The 18,192-nt window shown below is 33.5% G+C and overlaps 1 protein-coding gene across 2 annotated transcripts in view; it reads left to right on the forward strand.

Moving 5' to 3' along the window:
• LOC108908637 overlaps nucleotides 1-18,192 on the forward strand; it is a 144,349-nt gene that overhangs the window by 106,487 nt on the left and 19,670 nt on the right. Inside the window, exons 5-10 of one of the 2 annotated variants that reach the window (XM_018712734.1) lie at nucleotides 1,825-1,997; nucleotides 6,849-7,045; nucleotides 7,096-7,272; nucleotides 7,356-7,495; nucleotides 7,631-8,156; nucleotides 15,290-15,478. In XM_018712734.1, the coding sequence (XP_018568250.1) occupies nucleotides 1,825-1,997; nucleotides 6,849-7,045; nucleotides 7,096-7,272; nucleotides 7,356-7,495; nucleotides 7,631-8,156; nucleotides 15,290-15,478 (1,402 nt within the window). Of the gene's footprint in view, nucleotides 1-1,526; nucleotides 1,998-6,848; nucleotides 7,046-7,095; nucleotides 7,273-7,355; nucleotides 7,496-7,630; nucleotides 8,157-15,289; nucleotides 15,479-18,192 lie in introns of both variants that reach the window. The other variant, XM_018712736.2, reaches the window with a different exon arrangement.

Consider the following 18,192-nt stretch of genomic DNA (forward strand, 5'->3'; position numbering starts at 1 on the left):
TTAATGTTGATACATTTAGCAGCACAGTTTATCATATGACCTTCCACACTGCTTTGTAAATTAGAAAATTTCATTCATAAAGATGGGTTTATAAATAGCTCAAACACTGAATTATCTTGAACGATCTTCGTTCACTGTTTATAAATTTAAACTGGATTTTTGACTCTTGTCGAACTTGGTATACGGATTATATTAATGTCTCTATGCAGGGTGATTCAAAAAACCGCTGACAGACTTCTAGGGTAATACATGAAAAATTAAGACGAAAAAGAAAATTAGCAGTGGCGTAGAAAATATTTTTAAAAAAAGGTCACGTTGACCCCGTCTCTACGACACTGCAGCTCATAAAATTTTGAGCAGTACATCAAATATTGGTCTTAAGGTGCTAACTACGCATAGCAAATTTGAAATAGAAATGTTCAGGCATTTTGGAATTATTGCAGACAATGTTTAATTATACAGAAACTTTGACGCCCTGTATCTCGCTAAGGAGGCATTTGCGACCCTATGTTTATTAAGACTTTTCGTCTTAATTTTGTATGTATTATCTACCCTAGAAGTCTGTCAGCGGTTTTTTGAATCACCCTGTATATAATATGGGATTTTTGCTTGAATATTTCGTTAATCTTCAGTATTATGTAATTTAGCAATACCTTCTTCGAAAAGAAATCATATCTAATGACCTTGATTAAGTACCAGATGCGTCGAGATTTGGAAATGTCTTTTGAGGGACGTACTAATACGCGTAACCTATTTAGTCTTGAGAAATAACAACAAAATACAGTTAACAGCAATTTTAGTTGTTTCCGCCAATAAGGGTTATAATGAATTGTAAACTTATTTGAAATATAGGGTGTCCTAATATTCCGTGAACAAGAAACATAAATTATTGTGATCAAAATTATACCATTAGGATTATTTTTATACTAAGTTGCTTCGTTTAACTGCTACACGACGTCAAACAGCATGATATTTTAGTTTATTTTTAATTACTTTCAAACTTTTATTTTTACATAATATTACTCACTTGTGTTCAGGTTTAACATTTTAATATAGCTTAAATAATTTCATTTACATAAATGCAAAAAACATACCCACTCTTAAGCAAACACATTTTTTGCGTACTTAAGTTTCTAACATAAAAATAAATATTTTTTAAAATTTTTTAAAGTATTTTCTCATTTTCGATGCAAGACTTCATTTAAAAAATTATTTACTCGATTATAAAACCTTCATAATTTCAGAAATTCAAATTTTCTTTTAACAAAATTATTGAAAACTGCATAAATTAAAATATGTACAACGCACTTATATCAGGATATTTTTCATTCTTTAACTTAAAAAATTACAACTGCTCATAATCATTGAATCAATGCGATTATTCTTATTTGAAAAGTACCACCAAAACAGATGAATTTCCATTTGATAATGAGAAATTACTTTTTTTAATTTACACACAATTTGAAACTCTCGCAGTTTTATATATACGATATGTTGGGGCATCCTATATACATATTTTATTACAGTTCGACTCTTTAGACTGAAAAAAATCAAGTGCAATTTTTTGTGTGTACACTTAAGTGATAAAGTAATAAGTGCTTAGGAACTGCCTATATCCTAGCATATTTATACGAGTATTTACGTATACAAACTATTTACGAAAGAAACGTGCTGTTAATGTAAGAATGTGCCTTAAGTGTTGCAAAACGGTTTTACTCAAACACTAGCGAACTTGCTCGTCGAAAAAGTGCCTCTATCAAAGTAAAATTGACCAGGAAAGTAATAGTTAGAGAAAATGAAGAGTATCAAAGCCATATTTCGCAGAGGCCAGAACGCCAAACTCGACGGTCAGAATTTACCGGATAATCTTTCGAGAACGTCGTCGATCACCAATTTAGATGCCGAGCAAAAGCTCGGTAAAGGCGCCAAACCCAGGAAGACGGCCTCCAGGGACAGAATAGATAAGATCGGGGACGGCAAGAAGAATGACAAAAAAGGTGAGTTTGTAGTTTTTACTTTGGTTTGTTGTTTTGCAGTTGGTGGTAAAATAACTAACGGTATATGACCTGTAAATAATACATCTGGATGCGATATTGCATCTAAACCGTATGTGGTTTCCGTTGATTTATAGCTCAAGATTTTTGTGTACAGTTAACTAATACAGGGTGTAAACTTAGTGCGTAATTATTTAGTATCTTTGAGACTATTATACTTAGAGAAGTTTAATTCAGAGACATAATACAAGTTTTAATTAAATCTAAATATTCCTATTTGTCAGCATTTATCGCATTTTTGTATAGAGTGAATCACAAATGGCGACCAAAAATGAAACCTCATATTCTTTGGTGAATTTTAAAGGGTCTTTCCTATAATTTTTTTTATCTAGATCGCTTCCTTAAAAAGATACAGGGTGTTAAACTTGTCAAAAAATATTTTAATTTTAAATAATTTAAAAACTAGCAAAATGAAAAGTTATTTATACTCTCATTTAACTCATATTTTTCTTGAAGGATACTGAAAGTACTGAAAATAAAGTGTTACATCACATAACATTTTAATTTATTTTCAGTTATCAAAGCTCATTCAATTAATTTCCATTGTCAGACAAAAATAAATTAATTAAAAAAAAATTAAAAAATGTAAAACAAAATAATATTTTTATTGTAAAATTGATATTAATGTTTTATCATTTATGTTCATTTTAAACATCTGTAAATTAAATAAATGAATAAAATGTTCAAGGAATACAGTATCTAGGGGTAGGTACCTAGGTATATTCATATTTTTAGTAAAAAGATCTCTAACTAATTTTTGTTAACTGACATCAAAAAAGAAATAATAAATAGGCTTTAATAACTGAAAATGAATTCAAATGTCAAGCTGTCATTAAAAAAAAAACGAATTAAATCGTTAATAAATATATGTCAATGTAAACACTATGCTTGCTCCAAAATTTTTAAATAAAACCCCTTGTAGAATTAAAATATGTTTATGTTCAATAAGTCGATACAATATGATTTCCCTAAATATATATTCCCAAACTATTAAACAATTATGCACTAAATTTACACCTCGTGTAAACAATTGAAAAGTTGGATTATTTCCGTGTCAAATGCACCTAAATTTTATATCGTGTTCGATTCATTCGGTATAGCCATTATCAAAAGTATTTTAGATATAGTCCAAAGCAAATTGATATACAGGGTGTCCCAGAATAACGTACACGATGGAAGACCACAGATTCGTGGACTCAAAATAGGCAGATTTAGGCTATTCACCTATATCCGAAATCGCTTCGTTTGGCCGCTAGATGGCCTCAAAGTCGTGAAAATTTTTTGAATTTTGTAAATAACTGGAATATGTATTAATCGATTTTGATTATTTTTGGGTGTGGACTTTTGTTTTCAATCTACAAATTTTGGTGTTTTACAGTGTTTTTTTAAACTCACCACTCCTACAAAATTGATGTATGGTGATAATATCCGCTCATAACTTTTTCCTCTTTCAGGCAATAATGACAACTATTTTTTATATGATAGGAGATAACATTTGGAAGTTTTTGGGCCTCTTGTAAAATTTTGATTAAATGAACAGTGGATACAAAAAAAAAAAATTTTAAATGCCATCCATACTGCATTACTTAACAAAGTGCCAGTAGGCTCTGATTTTGTAAGTTGACTGTAACTTCAGTTTGATCTTTAAATCATTGTACCTGTTTTACCAGAAACGGAATAATAAAACTATTCAGAATGAATATGTGCATGCTCAAGAAAACCACATGCTATCAAAGGGCAACATTATCAGCATGAATTTCGCATCAATGTTTAGTATGGGATCATTGATAGCATGATTATTGGCTCTGTTATTCTACCCAATAGACTAAATGGGGAAATGTATTTAGAATTTATGCAAAACCCGAGTTATTGAAAGATGTGCCGCTATTACTCAGAGTTAACATGTGGTTTATGCATGATAGCGCTCCACCACATTTCACTGTAAATGTCCGGCAGTATCTGAACCAAAGATTCCCTCGTCGATGGATCGGTAGAGGAATAATATTTCTGTTAACTGGCCTGTTCGTTCACCAGACTTAGCACCTTGCGACTATTACCTTTGGGGCACTCTGAAAACAACAGTGCATGCTTCCACAACTAATACTAAATGAGAGTTGTGGAGGCATATCCAAAACACCATAAACGTTTTAAAAAATAACCCTTAAGAACTGCAAAGGGTGTCATTTAACTTTCTTCGCAAATCAATCTTTGTTGTAGAAACAATGGTGAATAGTTTTTATAATAAGTTGTACTAAATTTAATAACATCAACTTTGTTACTTTTATCTCCAGCAATTTTTATTTTATTTGATTGTTTTAACGAATTATTTCAATAAAATTAAGCACATGTAAATAACTCTTAATGTGTGTATCCATATCGAAAAATGAAGTAACGTGGTATATCTTATCGTAGTAAACACTCATTAAGAACTGGCAGGTACAATGACTTAAAGATCAAACTGAAATTACAGTCAACCTACAAAATCAATGACTACTAGCACTTTGTTAAGTATTGTAATATGGGTCGCAAGATAACGTATCCATATAAAAAATATTTTTTTGTACCCAAACTCCTCATTTAATCAAAATTCTATAAGAGGTCCACAAAGTTCCAAATGGTATCACTTATCAAATAAAAAATACATAGTCATTATTGTCCGAAAGAAGAAAAAGTTATAAACGGTTTTTATCACCATACATCAATTTTGTAAAGGTTGTGAGTTTTAAAAAACACTTTGTATAACACCAAAATTTGTAGATTGAAAGCAAGAGTCCACACCCCAAAAATAATTAAAATCGATTAATAGGTACATATTCGAGTTATTTACAAAATTAAAAAAAAAAATCACGAACTTTGAGGCCATCTTGCGGCTAAGTGAAGCGATTTCGGATATAGGAGAATTAGCCTAAATCTGCCTAATTTAAATCCACGAAACTGCGGACTTCCGTTGTACACGTTATTCTTGGACACCCTGTATACTCGGATATATGTATATTTCTTATTTTCTTTTATTATTAAATATTTTTCACTAGATCTATAAATTGCAAAATGCAAACAAAATTGCATATTACACTGTTAATCCCTATTTCAACGTTATCTGGGTCTCCTAATCCACCTAGTGTAATTTTTCTCTCCATTTATTACTTGATATAATAATGCTAAGTTATAACTCAACAAAATTGTTTCCCAAAAGCGAAGAAAAGGTTTAAAAAGTTGTTTGAAGCTAATTTTATACCATCACATTGAAATAAATTAACTGTAGTGCTTTTTGCTTGCTATACAGGGTGTGGTGTGTATAATCTATAAAAATTAAACTACAGCTTCCTAACGATATTTGTAATAGAAAAGTCTTATATGAAAAAGTTCTATTTTTGCGTTTTTTTTTTTGTAAATTAAAGTTTAATTATGGATCAAAATATTTTATATGGAACGGTCCTGTCCGCGTGCTGTACGATTTGCGAATATTTTCCCAAATTACAGGTATTCCCCTAATTGTGTCAGTAGCCTCGAATATACGGTTTCGCAATTCTTCCACCGTAGCAATTGGAATATTGTAAACCAATGACTTCAAGTCCAGGGATCCATAGGGACCCACAAGTACATCGGCTATTATGCCAGCCCAAACATTGACCGAGAACCCATGTTGAAAATGAGTTTCCCTAATCGCATGAGGATTTTCATAGACCCATATGTGCATATTATGGAAATTCACTTCATCACGGGTAAATGTCGCCTCATTTGTTACACAAACATAAGCAAGAAAGTCTACTTGATTGGCACATTGCTGTAAAAACCATCTGCAAAAACGCATTCGGTGATCACAATCCGGGGGTAAAATCTGTTGACCTGGTTGCAGATGATAGGAGTGCAACAGCTGGCGCCTTAATTATGGGGTCTTCGTCAAGATTTTCTAGCACTGCATCTTCAACATTAATGTTCACTTGCTGACTACGTCCTTCTCCTCGAGGAATAATCCCGTATCTCGCAGCTGCTGAACTCACTGTAGGATTGTATTTGCACATGGGGGGTGACGTTGTGGCTAGCGTTCCCGGTACAACCTAGTCGCCGCGAGCGCATTTTCTCCGGCTGCACCATACACTAACACCATATCGACACGTTCGGAAATAGTAAATGCATTGTTTTCTCGGTTCATTGTAGAACCAGTTTGTGCACAAACTAAAAAAATAAGCAAAGTAAGAAATAAGAATCTCGTTTTAAATGTAATTGGCACGCTATTCTTATTTTTTACTTCTTTATAAAAATTACACTGACACTATCGTGGAATTACAAAATAAAAACTTTTGTCTGGAATCTTTCACTTTATAACACTGATAGGTTGACGGACAATACAAATACAAACACAGTTGACTGCACAAATTATTTGACAATGTAATCTAACCTTCTTTTAATATTACTAGTATTAGATTATACCAACTTAAATTATAAGGTTGTATCTCAGGTCGCATAAAAACATTTCCAAACTTTTTAATAAATACCACAGGGTCGGCCTTCATTTTCGTTGAATAAATGAACTTTAATTTAAAAAAAACGCGAAGATAGAACTTTTTCGTATAAGAGTTTTCTATTACAAATATCATCAGGAAGCTGTAGTTTAATTTTTATAGATTATACATGCCACACCCTGTATAGGTAATTAACATTGTCATTAAAAATTTTTGAATATTCTTCAAATCTCATATTTTAAACGAAGCTTTTCAAATTGTATTTGGATCAGTTACCAGGAAATTGGGAAATACTTGTAAAATATATCAATGTGTTTAATGTTAATTTCAGGCATAACTAAGAACAACAATAAGTTGGAGTCGGGCGAGAGCCCCTTTCCCTCTATAGATTCTTTACAAGAAGAAGAATTCGTACAACTAAGGAGGCAGCTACAAGAGATGGCCCAAGAAAAGAGTAACTTGGCCCTACAGTTAGGCGAGCAAAAGGGACAGCTCAATATCCTGCAAAAGGAAATACAAAGCTTAAAGGTATAGTTAATTCCTTATATAATCGAATTTCCTTGTCAATTCTTCCATAGAGTTTTCAGGATGAATCGAATCTGCAACTGGAACAACTCACAGAAGAGAATACAGCCTTGAGGAACCGTCTGCGAGATGTCGCACATTCTCCTCTTTCGGACAACGAGAAGCAGCAGTTGTTGTACGAGACCCACCACAGGCACCACAGTTCTGCACCTGCATCTATTGCAACAAACGTAAGTGTTGAAAGCAGAACGTTGTAAAAAAATTCTCTTTCATGCATGTGTGGATGTAAATTTATTGTTCTGTTCTATTGCAGCTAATTGATGAAGGAACTGGTGGTGATATTACGGCTTGTCCCACTCCTGATTGGGATAAGCATTCATCGAGCAATGTCAGCGAGGTGTCGGTTGCTTGCTTACAGGACAAAATAAACCAAATGCAGGAAACTCACTATAGGTAAATAATATTTAATAATTGCTATTGAGATAGATAAATTATATGATCTATTACGCAACTATTAAAAGTTAAAGTTAATATTTTAATCGTGATGGTAGCAAAATTAATTTAAATTGTTTATTTTATTATTTTCAGTACAAACGAGGAACTACAGGCTACATTACAGGAGCTCACTGACCTCCAACGCCAACTCACTGAACTTCAGCAGGAAAACGAACGCTTAAACGAAGAAAAGACACTTATGTTTGATAGCTTGTGTAGGCAAACGGAAAGACTGAACGATTCCCGATCCGAGGTGGAATCCCTGAAGCAACTGCTTTATAGAGAAAAAGACGAGGCCGGTCAGTACGAGTCGGCGATCGAGAGGGAACAAAAACTGGTGGAATTGTTAAAATCAGCCCAGGAGGAAAAGCAATCGCTGCTTCTCAAACTGGAGCAAGCGAATAATGAGATACAAGAGACTAGGGCCGGGTTAATCGAGAAGGACGAACGGATAACTCAGCTGTCGGAGAGAGTTCGGACTCTGGAGAGCACTCTAGACGCCAAACATGCCGAGCATAAGCTAATAGATCAGGAGCTGGCTCAGGCTAAGGATCAGTGCAGCGGGAAGCAGATTGAGATTAACCGACTTACGCACTTGTTGGATAATGCTCGAACAAAAGTAAGTAAAGCAGTCTACCTATTCCTTGTTAATTATGTTCTGTTATGTCTTCAGAGTTGTTACAGATGTAAAAAAAATGGAAATGTCAGGAAATTGTAGTAGTCAGGGTCAGTAATCATACATAGAAATATGGAATTTTTATGTTGTCTGACAAGAGGCAAAACATTTTTTAATTAAATTTACTGTCGACAAAAAGATTAAAAATGTGAAATAGTGTTAGTTTTGTGAGTTTTAGTGGAAAATTTTTTAAAATATAGGGCGTCCCAAAATTAATGCAACCAAATTTTGTCACAGATTCTTAAAACAAATCTAGGGCACCCGTAATTTATTTTTGCAAAGTGACCCCCTATTTAGGAGTTACAGCCTCCTAAAATCCACTCCTAAGAACCCTGCTTTTGTACGAGAATCACTAAATTTGGTACACAGGGGTTTTATGACGTGGAATCTGACAGTGCCACGCTTTTTCTTAAAAATTATTAGTCCGCTAGAAAGCCATTGAATTTAGAAACATTGTCTCTTGATACTTTTTTCGTAAAATGCAATGTTTTCGAGAAAAATGGCAAAATGTGATCAAATGTATATCATTTTTCGAAAACATTGCGTTTTACGAAAAAAAAAGTTTCTAAATCCAATGGCTTTCTAACGAACTAATAATATTTAAGAAATTCATATATGTGGCCAAATTTTTTTAGCTTCAAAGACAAGGAGACCTACGAAAAATTGTCTTAATGGTGTTCACCGCCAAAAAGCGTAGCATCAGATTCCACATGTCATAAGACCCCTGTGTACCAAATTTAGCGATCCTTGGACAACAGAGTTCTTAGGGGTGGATTTTGGAGACTTTAACTCTGAAATAAGGGCCACTTGGCAAGAATAAAAAATACGGGGCCCCTAAATTATATCACTTTGGAGCCCCCAAAAAAAAATACTTTTCAAGAATTTTCTTTGAGCATTGTTTTATACTAATTATGAACAACAAATACACCAATCGATTAAGCAACTCTTTAGGAGCGAGAAAATTTTTTTTTATTGAAAATTTATTGCAAAATGGCAGCTGTAGGAGCGCATGAACAAAACTAAATTCTTCAAAGGCCCTCCGCGGCGAGCAGTAGAAGTCCCCTGGATCACTATCTGGAAGCTTAAAAAAATATTTTTCATAAACTGCATGAGTTTAGCTAGTGAAGTACACACGATCATAATTTTAAGAATTTTTTTTCGCAAACTGGCGAAACGAACAAAAAATTCCAATTTTTGACAGAAAAATCGACTGGTTGTTTATAAAAAAACATCCTGTTAACCAATTGTAAAAATCGTATGTACTTCACTAGATAATCATACGATGCAGTTACAGTTCAATTTTCAAGTCGATCGGATGAAAACTTTTTGAGTTCTGCTGCTCGCCGATTTTAAAAACATGATTTCGAGAAAAATGCGTTTGAAGTTTGAGAATGCCGTAACTTTTGGAAACCAAAAATATGGTGCATTAAATTTTTTTTTATAATAACGTTTTTTTGCTTGTGATAACATCTATGGTTCATCTTTGAAGTATTTTTCGATTATCGGAAGGTTATAGGCGTTTTTACGTACACGGAATTGCTATATCGACGATAGAAGCGACATTCGCTATTTATATGCTTCGCAATTGCTACGGAAAAATTAATTTTACAGATATTTCTGTTTTTTTCATGCAAAAAAGTTTTTGATTATGAATCTAGGAATGTTTTAGCATATTTTAAGCCAATAAAAAAGAAATTGAAAAAAATTTTTTTCAAAGTGATATAACCCCTTAAGAATCTGACCAAATTTTGTTGCATTATTTTCTGGACACCTGGTATATAAATCTATTATTTTGCGAAAAGGTTTCGCAAAATAATATTTAAGGTGTTATTTGTAATTAAGGAGAAACACTTCAAAATGCTAAAATAAAGCCTTTTTTACTTTTTTTTTTAACGAAAGGAAAAGTAAAAGGGTAATACTCATGGATGTTATTAACCATGTATTTAAGTGTTCAAACAAATATATTGGAGTTATGTGTGTGCCATTGTAGCAAATCGTGTTTCGAGAAAAATGCTTTTAAAGTTTTGGGATATACGCTATGCTAACCTACTTTCATTTGAAAATGCTTCTAATTGAACACAAACTCTTTCTAACAACATCTGTTGGTATTAACGACATCTATTAGTAATTTTGAAAAGTTAGAAATCAAAATGTTAGTCATTAGGCTGTACCCTTCTTGCAAGTAATCGTTTCGGAGCAGTCCGGTGCGCTTGGGAAAGAGTTAGAAGAGTTAGAATATCAAAGAACAAAAAATTGTCCAGGTGTAAAACTTCTTTTTCCCTTATTCTAGAAGGTTCAGAACATCTTTTAAATTAATAAAAAAAAATTCTGAAAATTAGTGGTCTTTCCACTTCAATTTTATCAATTTTTCAGTGACATTTGCAGAAAATAAGTTAAATCTTAATTAACTGTCTATTAGAATTAGAAGTCATTAGACAAAAATAAACACAATCTAAGAAATTTATGTAAATAAACTTTAATTCAATGGTATTGAAACCGAATTGAGTACCTGGTTTGTTTTGTGATAAGTAATTTGTGTAGGCCAGGAAGTATAGAGTTGGACGCGACTTTTTGTTTCGGCAAGCTGAATTTATCACTATAGATGCTAAATATTATGTACAATAACATATTAGTTTCCACAGTCATAAAAATAGGGGGAAGATTGTTTACAGGCTGGTTCATTGTATAATTTTTACATAAATTCACGTTTTTCTCTTATAACTTTTTAACCTTCATTTCCACAAGAAAAGAGTAAAGTACTTTTTTTTCGTCTTTAAAAAACCTACAAAACTAGCCCTCAAGCGTCAAAAAATATAGATTAGATCAAAAGTTATAAACAGAAGAAGTTTATTTATGACTTTTGAATTAAACATTTATAAACTGCATTATTATTACCAGAACATTTTGGCATCGCATCCTCTCATTCCTTATCACTGTCTAATAACTCACACGAAATCTGGAATCGGTAAGTTGAATTGTTTACATGCCCTCTTAAACAAATTAACTAATTATTAGTCTGGACGATCCCGAGCATCTTCCACAATCGCACTGATTTTTTTCATGGTAGATTTCATAATAATACATTGAAACTTATCATTTTTTTTTTTAATTTCAAAGAGTGACCGCAAAAAAAAAGCCATTTTTTTCGCCTGTTTTTGAGACTTTGACAGAGACGACAGGGAAAATCCTAAAAATATTCTAAAAATATCCAAATACTCGTCATGAAAAACGAAAATGAGCATCACTTTCAGTTTTTCGAAAATCACCCTTATTTAGGGGGTGAAAAGACAAAAAGAGTGAACAAATTAAGAATCATCAACAGTTGTAAAACCCCAAATATTTCTATGTTGTTATCAAAATAATATTATGAACATGAAAATATATAATTTCGTATTTGATACGGTCTTGTCCGGATTGAAAATCAACCCATAATATCTCTAAAGGGATGAAATCATCCCCTAAACGCCTAAATATGCAAAAAATATATTAAAAGTTACATTTTTTTTCTTTTTCTTTTATACATATATGGTTGAACGTAGGGGTGGTTTTACCCTCATTAGGGGTATTTTCCTTCGGATCTAGTGATTGTGGGTTATTAACGGTTCAATTATCACGTATAAAAGAAAAAGAAAAAAAAAATATATTTTTTGCATTTTTAGGCGTTTAGGGGATGATTTCACCCCTTTAGGGATATTAAGGGTTGATTTTCAATCCGGACAAGACTGTATCAAATACGATATTAGATATTTTCACGTTCATAGTATTATTTTGATAACAACATAGAAATATGTGGGGTTTTACAACTTTAGATGATTCTAAATTTATTCACTTTTTTTGTCTTTTCAATTCAAATTTTCGAAAAACTGAAAGTGATGCTCATTTTCATTTTTCATGATGAGTTTTTTGATATTTTTAGAATATCTTTAGGATTTTTCCTGCCGCATCTCTCAAAGTCTCAAAAACAGGCGGATTTTGCTCACTTTTTTAGCCCTAGTTGCAAAATGAAATATACGATGCACACGCGTGATATAGTTATATATTATTAGTCTGTAATTCCGTTGTTTTTCAACGAAACTTGGCGATTTTTTTTTAACTTAAAGGTCTTTTCATAAGCTTTCCGAATATGTAATAATATACAGGGTGTCTCACATTTAAATAGCAGGACTTCAGGAATCAGTAGAAGACCTCACTTTGAGTCTAAAAGTTCCTATATATATGGTTCCTAAAACGCTTCGTTTCTGAGATACAGGGCGTTCAAATTTATTTTTGTTTTATTTATTTATTTTTTAACTAAATAACCGCTGACAAAAAAAATCATCATGTTGCGGCGAAAGACTTAGTATTTGAGGGCAAATAATTTGACACAGAAAATCATCGCATATTAGTTCCAGTGGTGGAGATAGAGGGGTCTCTATGCATATTTTTATAAAAAAAAGTATAGCCGATTTGATATTTTGCAAATGTTTTCGAAAAATATGAAAGAGCATTCAATTTTACCCAGAAAAGGCCCTCTTGTCCAAAGTCGATAGGAGGTGGCGTTTTCAAGAAAAACCGAAAATACTGTTTAGAAGTCAAATAATAATTTTTAAACATTGTGTTACAACTAAATTAAATATGTAGTTCAAAAATTCGGTTAAAATTGTTTTTAATTAATTAAATGAAAATAAATACAAAAATAAATAACGAAAACCATATTACATCAAAGCAAATGTTCGAAATGTAAACCATTTTCTTCGATACATAACTGACACCGACGCTGAATAGAACGTCTCATTTGAATTAAGTTATTGTCTCTGATTTCACTGCATGCGTTCCGAATCCGACGAATAAGTTCATCCCTTGTGTCCACAGTAGTGGTATAAACTCTCTCTTTAATAAAACCCCAGAGGAAAAAATCTAGGGGTGTCAGATCAGGGGATCGGGGAGGCCATGCAACGATACCCCCGCGGCCAATCCATTTTTCGGGAAAGTGGGTGTTCAACCAGTTCCTGACATTTCGGCCAAAATGAGCTGGACAGCCATCAAGTTGAAACCATGCTCGCATTCTTAAATTCAGAGGAATTTCCTCCCACATGTTGGCACTCTCGGTCTCTAAGAACTCTAAGAAATTCGCAGAATTCAGTCGTTGAGGTAAGATGTAAGGGCCGAAAAGACAATTGTTATAAACGCCGAGCCAAATATTAACACTAAATTCGTGCTGAAAATTTCGTGGTCTGATTGCATGCGGGTTTTCATGTGCCCACTCATGCTGATTGTGTAAATTTGTCACACCTCGACGAGTAAAACATGACTCGTCGGTCCATAATATGTGTGATAAAAAATTTCCGTCGTTTTCAATTGAGTTAAGAATCCACCGAGAAAAAGCTATTCTATGTTCCTCGTCACCCGGACGTAAACCCTGAACAGGTTGTAAGTGGTAGGGATGTCTATGATCTCGTCTTAATGTTCTAGAAATAGTGCACCTGGAAACACCAATAATCCTGGAAATTTTTCTGGTACTCGTCGTGGGATCTCTGTCAAATTCGTGCAAGATTCGCTGATTCCTCCTATTTCTGCCAATATTAACGTTAATTATGTTGCGATCCCTATGGACCAGATTCAATCCGTCATTAGCGAAACGTTGATGAACATTAATAAAAACGTGTGGATGCGGCTGTCTTCTATTAGGAAATCGTCTCCGATATTCCCTAGCAGCTTCTGCCGAGTTCCCATTGGCAAACCCGTATACGAAGTGAATATCTGCGTATTCTTGGTTCGTAAACTTAAACGGCATTTTGAATTTGTTGCAATTTTTTTTAATACTCTACACACAATTAGAAACTATAATAAAATAAGCGCAAATGTCAATATTAGAATGACATTTCAAGTCTGATTTGATTTCTAAACAGTATTTTCGGTTTTTCTTTATTTGACTTCTAAACAGTATTTTCGGTTTTTCTTGAAAACGCCACCTCCTATCGACTTTGGACAAGAGGGCCTTTTCTGGGTAAAATTGAATGCTCTTTCATATTTTTCGAAAACATTTGGAAAATATCAAATCGGCTATACTTTTTTTTATAAAAATATGCATAGAGACCCCTCTATCTCCACCACTGGAACTAATATGCGATGATTTTCTGTGTCAAATTATTTGCCCTTAAATACTAAGTCTTTCGCCGCAACATGATGATTTTTTTTGTCAGCGGTTATTTAGTTAAAAAATAAATAAATAAAACAAAAATAAAATTGAACGCCCTGTATCTCAGAAACAAAGCGTTTTAGGACCCATATATATAGGAACTTTTAGACTCAAAATGAGGTCTTCTACTGATTCCTGAAGTCCTGCTATTTAAATGTGAGACACCCTGTATAACTATATCACGCGCGTGTTTCGTATAATTCATTTTGCAACTAAAGCTAAAAAAATAAAAAAAATGTCAGGTTGCAAATTTGAAATTAAAAAAAATATATAGATTTCAATGTATTATTATGAAATCTACCATGAAAAAAATTAGTGGCATTGTGGAAGATGCTCAGGATCGTCCAGACTAATAATTAGTTAATTTGTTCATAAGGCCATAACTTGTAAAGTGTTCAACTTAACGATTCCAGATTTTGTGTGAGTTATTAGACAGTGATAAGGAATGAGAGGATGCGATGCCAAAACGTTCTTTTAACGCAGTTTATAAATGTTTAATTCGAAAGACATAAATAAACTTCTTTTGTTTATAACCTTTGATCTAATCAATATTTTTTGACGCTCGAGGGCTAGTTTTGTAGGTATTTTGAAGATGAAAAAGAAGTACTTTACTGTTTTCTCGTGGAAATGAACGGAAGAAAGTTATAAGCGAAAAACGTGAATTTACATAAAAATTATACAATTAACCACCCTGTAAACAATCTTCCCCTCATTTGTATGACCGTGGAAACTAATATGTTATTGTACATAACATTTAGCTTCTATAGTGATAAATTCAGCTTGCCGAAACAAAAAGTCGCGTCCAACTCTATATTTCCTGGCGTACACTATAATTTACCAACATTATGACTGGAAAACTTGGGAACTCTATTTCTTAGGGGCATTTCATATTTTCCAGATCATCGAACTAGAGCAGGACAGGGCATTGAGTGATAAATCGGAATTGGATGAACTTTTAGACAATGCCAGGAAAGAGAAGGATTCTCTTGAATCTGAGGTAGCTCATTTGAAGGAACAATTAGCCATAAGCAAGAACGAAATTGAAAAGTTGAAAGAACAAGTTTCAATATTGCAGGAAGAATGTAAGGTAAGCCTTTTCATTTTAGTAAACCGTTGATTTCTGATCTGAATAGTTTTAAATCTTCTACTTCAGCCAATTCAGTGAAACAGAATGGTAAAGAATGTTTTAGGAATTTAAATGAATATACAAAAATTTTATGCTGATTCATATGAAAGTCACAAGTGCTTCAGTTGTGAGATAGAGTGACACATTTTCAATATTTCATTAGTCCTTATTTATTTTACATGAATTTTTTGATCTCGTGAATGTTTCTATTTCTAACTCTTAAAGTATGTCTAAATTTTGGATGTGTTCAGTTGGCTGGCTGTAAGTAAAAATTTTGTAACCTGAAGGGTTATTACTTTATCCATAGTTACGAACAGTACCGCAACGACATCATTTGTGAAAGAGAGCTCATCTACTATTATTTACACTTTAATTATGATATGTTGGGAACTTAGAAATGTTGTACACTCAGAGAATGAATTTCAGGCACTTAACGTTCCTTTGCTCTCTTAAGGTTTTTAATGACAATGTATGAAATTGAAATAAACAAAACAACTATAACACAACAGATTCAAATAAACAATATCAGTGTCTATTTTGCACGTGACAACGTAATTTCCGAGATTCAAGGCATCACGGATACATGGCAAAAGAACCCCACACAAAATGAATGGAAATTGGGTCCTGCTAGATTTGGCTGGAATTGTGATATGTTATAGTTCTCGACATTCTGATTAGTTGGTATGGATAGTTTCAGAGATATTGGGGGAGTGTAGGACTGAGTAAGCTTCACGAAGTTTCAAGTTGATGCATTCAAAAACTGAGGCATGTAATGAATTTTGACCAGTAGGTACAATGCTTTTGGGATCGCTGAACCTGAATTCTTGGATAGCTTAGCTTTCTAAGGTCACCTGGAAGTCAGGTAAAGGTCGTTTCAAGGCAAACTGAAGAAAAGACTTGTATTGAATTTCGACCAGTGAGTGTATAGGTTTTGGGGCTCGCAGAATCTGAATCTGGAGGTAGTGTAACCCTAAAGGTCGCCTTCAAGTCAATTCAAGGTCATTTCAAGATGAAACTAATGACAAGGCTTGTACTGAATTTCAACCAGGGCGCATATAAGTTTTTTTTGGGGAGGAACTGAATTTGAGGATAGCTTAGCCCTACAAGGTCACATTTAGGTCAAGTGAAGATCATTTCAAGGTCAAAGTAAAGAAAAGGCCTTTCATGAATGTTAACCTGTAAGTATGTATGCTTTTGAGGTCGCTGAACCCGAATTTGGGGATAGCTTAGCCGTATAAGGTCACCTGGAAATCAAGTCAAGGTCACCTGGAAATCAAGTCAAGGCTATTTTATTTTACTCAATCTCAATTCAAGCCCCGCAGTTGATCTTATAGGGCTAAGCTATCTCCGAATTCAGGTTCAGCGACCTTAAAAGCATACTTACTTACAGGTTAACATTTGTGAAAGGCCTTTTCCTTACTTGGCCTTGAAATGACCTTGACTTGACCTAAATGTGACCCTGTAGGGCTAAGCTAACCCCAAATTCAGTTTCCCCGCCCCCAAAAAAAAAACATCAATATTCAATACAAGCCTTTTCAATTCAAGTTCAGCGATCCCAAAAGCATTATACCTACTGGTCAAAATTCATTATATACCTCAGTTTTTAATCCATCAACTGGAAACTTCGTGAAGCTTACTCAGTCCTACAGCCAAAATTACACACTTCCCCCCTCTATATCACCGAAACTATCCCTAGGATCACTTTGGGCCCATGACAACTTTTGATCACAATGTCGAGAACTATAAACATATCACAATTCCAGCAAAATTTAGCGGGACCCAATTTCCATTCATTTTGTGCAGGGTCCTTTGGAATCATGATATTACCCATCATTCATAAATTAACATTGAGATCCTAAGGTTAAATCTGTATGGAAACCCAAGAACAACTGCCTTTTTGGAGATTTGAAGTTGCTAACTTGAAACTCTTGTTTCTTCAAAAAAAAAAAGACTTCTAAAAACTTTCTCCTCTTCCTATTTTCGCGGGTATATACCTGGGCATCCTTTGAAGAACAATTATCAATTTTTCCCTTCTTTTTGTTGCGAAAAGATGCTTGCCAGTTGTCCAGAAATTCAATATGCTCTCTAATTTTATGATGTCCATTTTCTATATGGCAGCAAGGGCTAAGTTTTGCAAATTTATTGCTTTTGGTTATAAGGCAGGAACAATGGGATGGAACCTTTTAATAGCTGAATATACACGAGCAGTTTTATCGACCGATTTGGCCGATTTATCGTTGAATTGCATAAATTGCAAAGACACAACTGCTAGTTTGGGTCATCAAGGAAAATTGTAAAATACCAAAATTTTGGCGGATAAATTGTTGCCAAATAATTTGGAGCGATTATTTTGTTATGTACAGGGTGGGCAAATAAGCGAGGTAAGCGGCTGTATCTCAGAAACTAATGATCGTAGAGAGCTACGGTAAAAAATTTTATAGATAAAGTGGGCAAGGGAAAATGCTGGAAATTATTTTCAAGTTTCCAAGATGGCCGCCAGTGGGCGTTTCCACCATCTTGAATTACATAAAGTTACGTTTCTCGCGATTTTCCCCAATGAATGTAACAAAAAAGTATTTGCGTTTTAATGTTAACTTAAAGTCGAATATTTTTTGTAAAAACAATTTTTCTCTATCTTTCGAAATAAAGTGGTGGGGGGTATTTGAATGTTGTTT

This window comes from Anoplophora glabripennis, unplaced genomic scaffold (assembly GCF_000390285.2).
Source record: "Anoplophora glabripennis isolate ALB-LARVAE unplaced genomic scaffold, Agla_2.0 scaffold432, whole genome shotgun sequence".
Lineage (NCBI taxonomy): Eukaryota > Metazoa > Arthropoda > Insecta > Coleoptera > Cerambycidae > Anoplophora > Anoplophora glabripennis.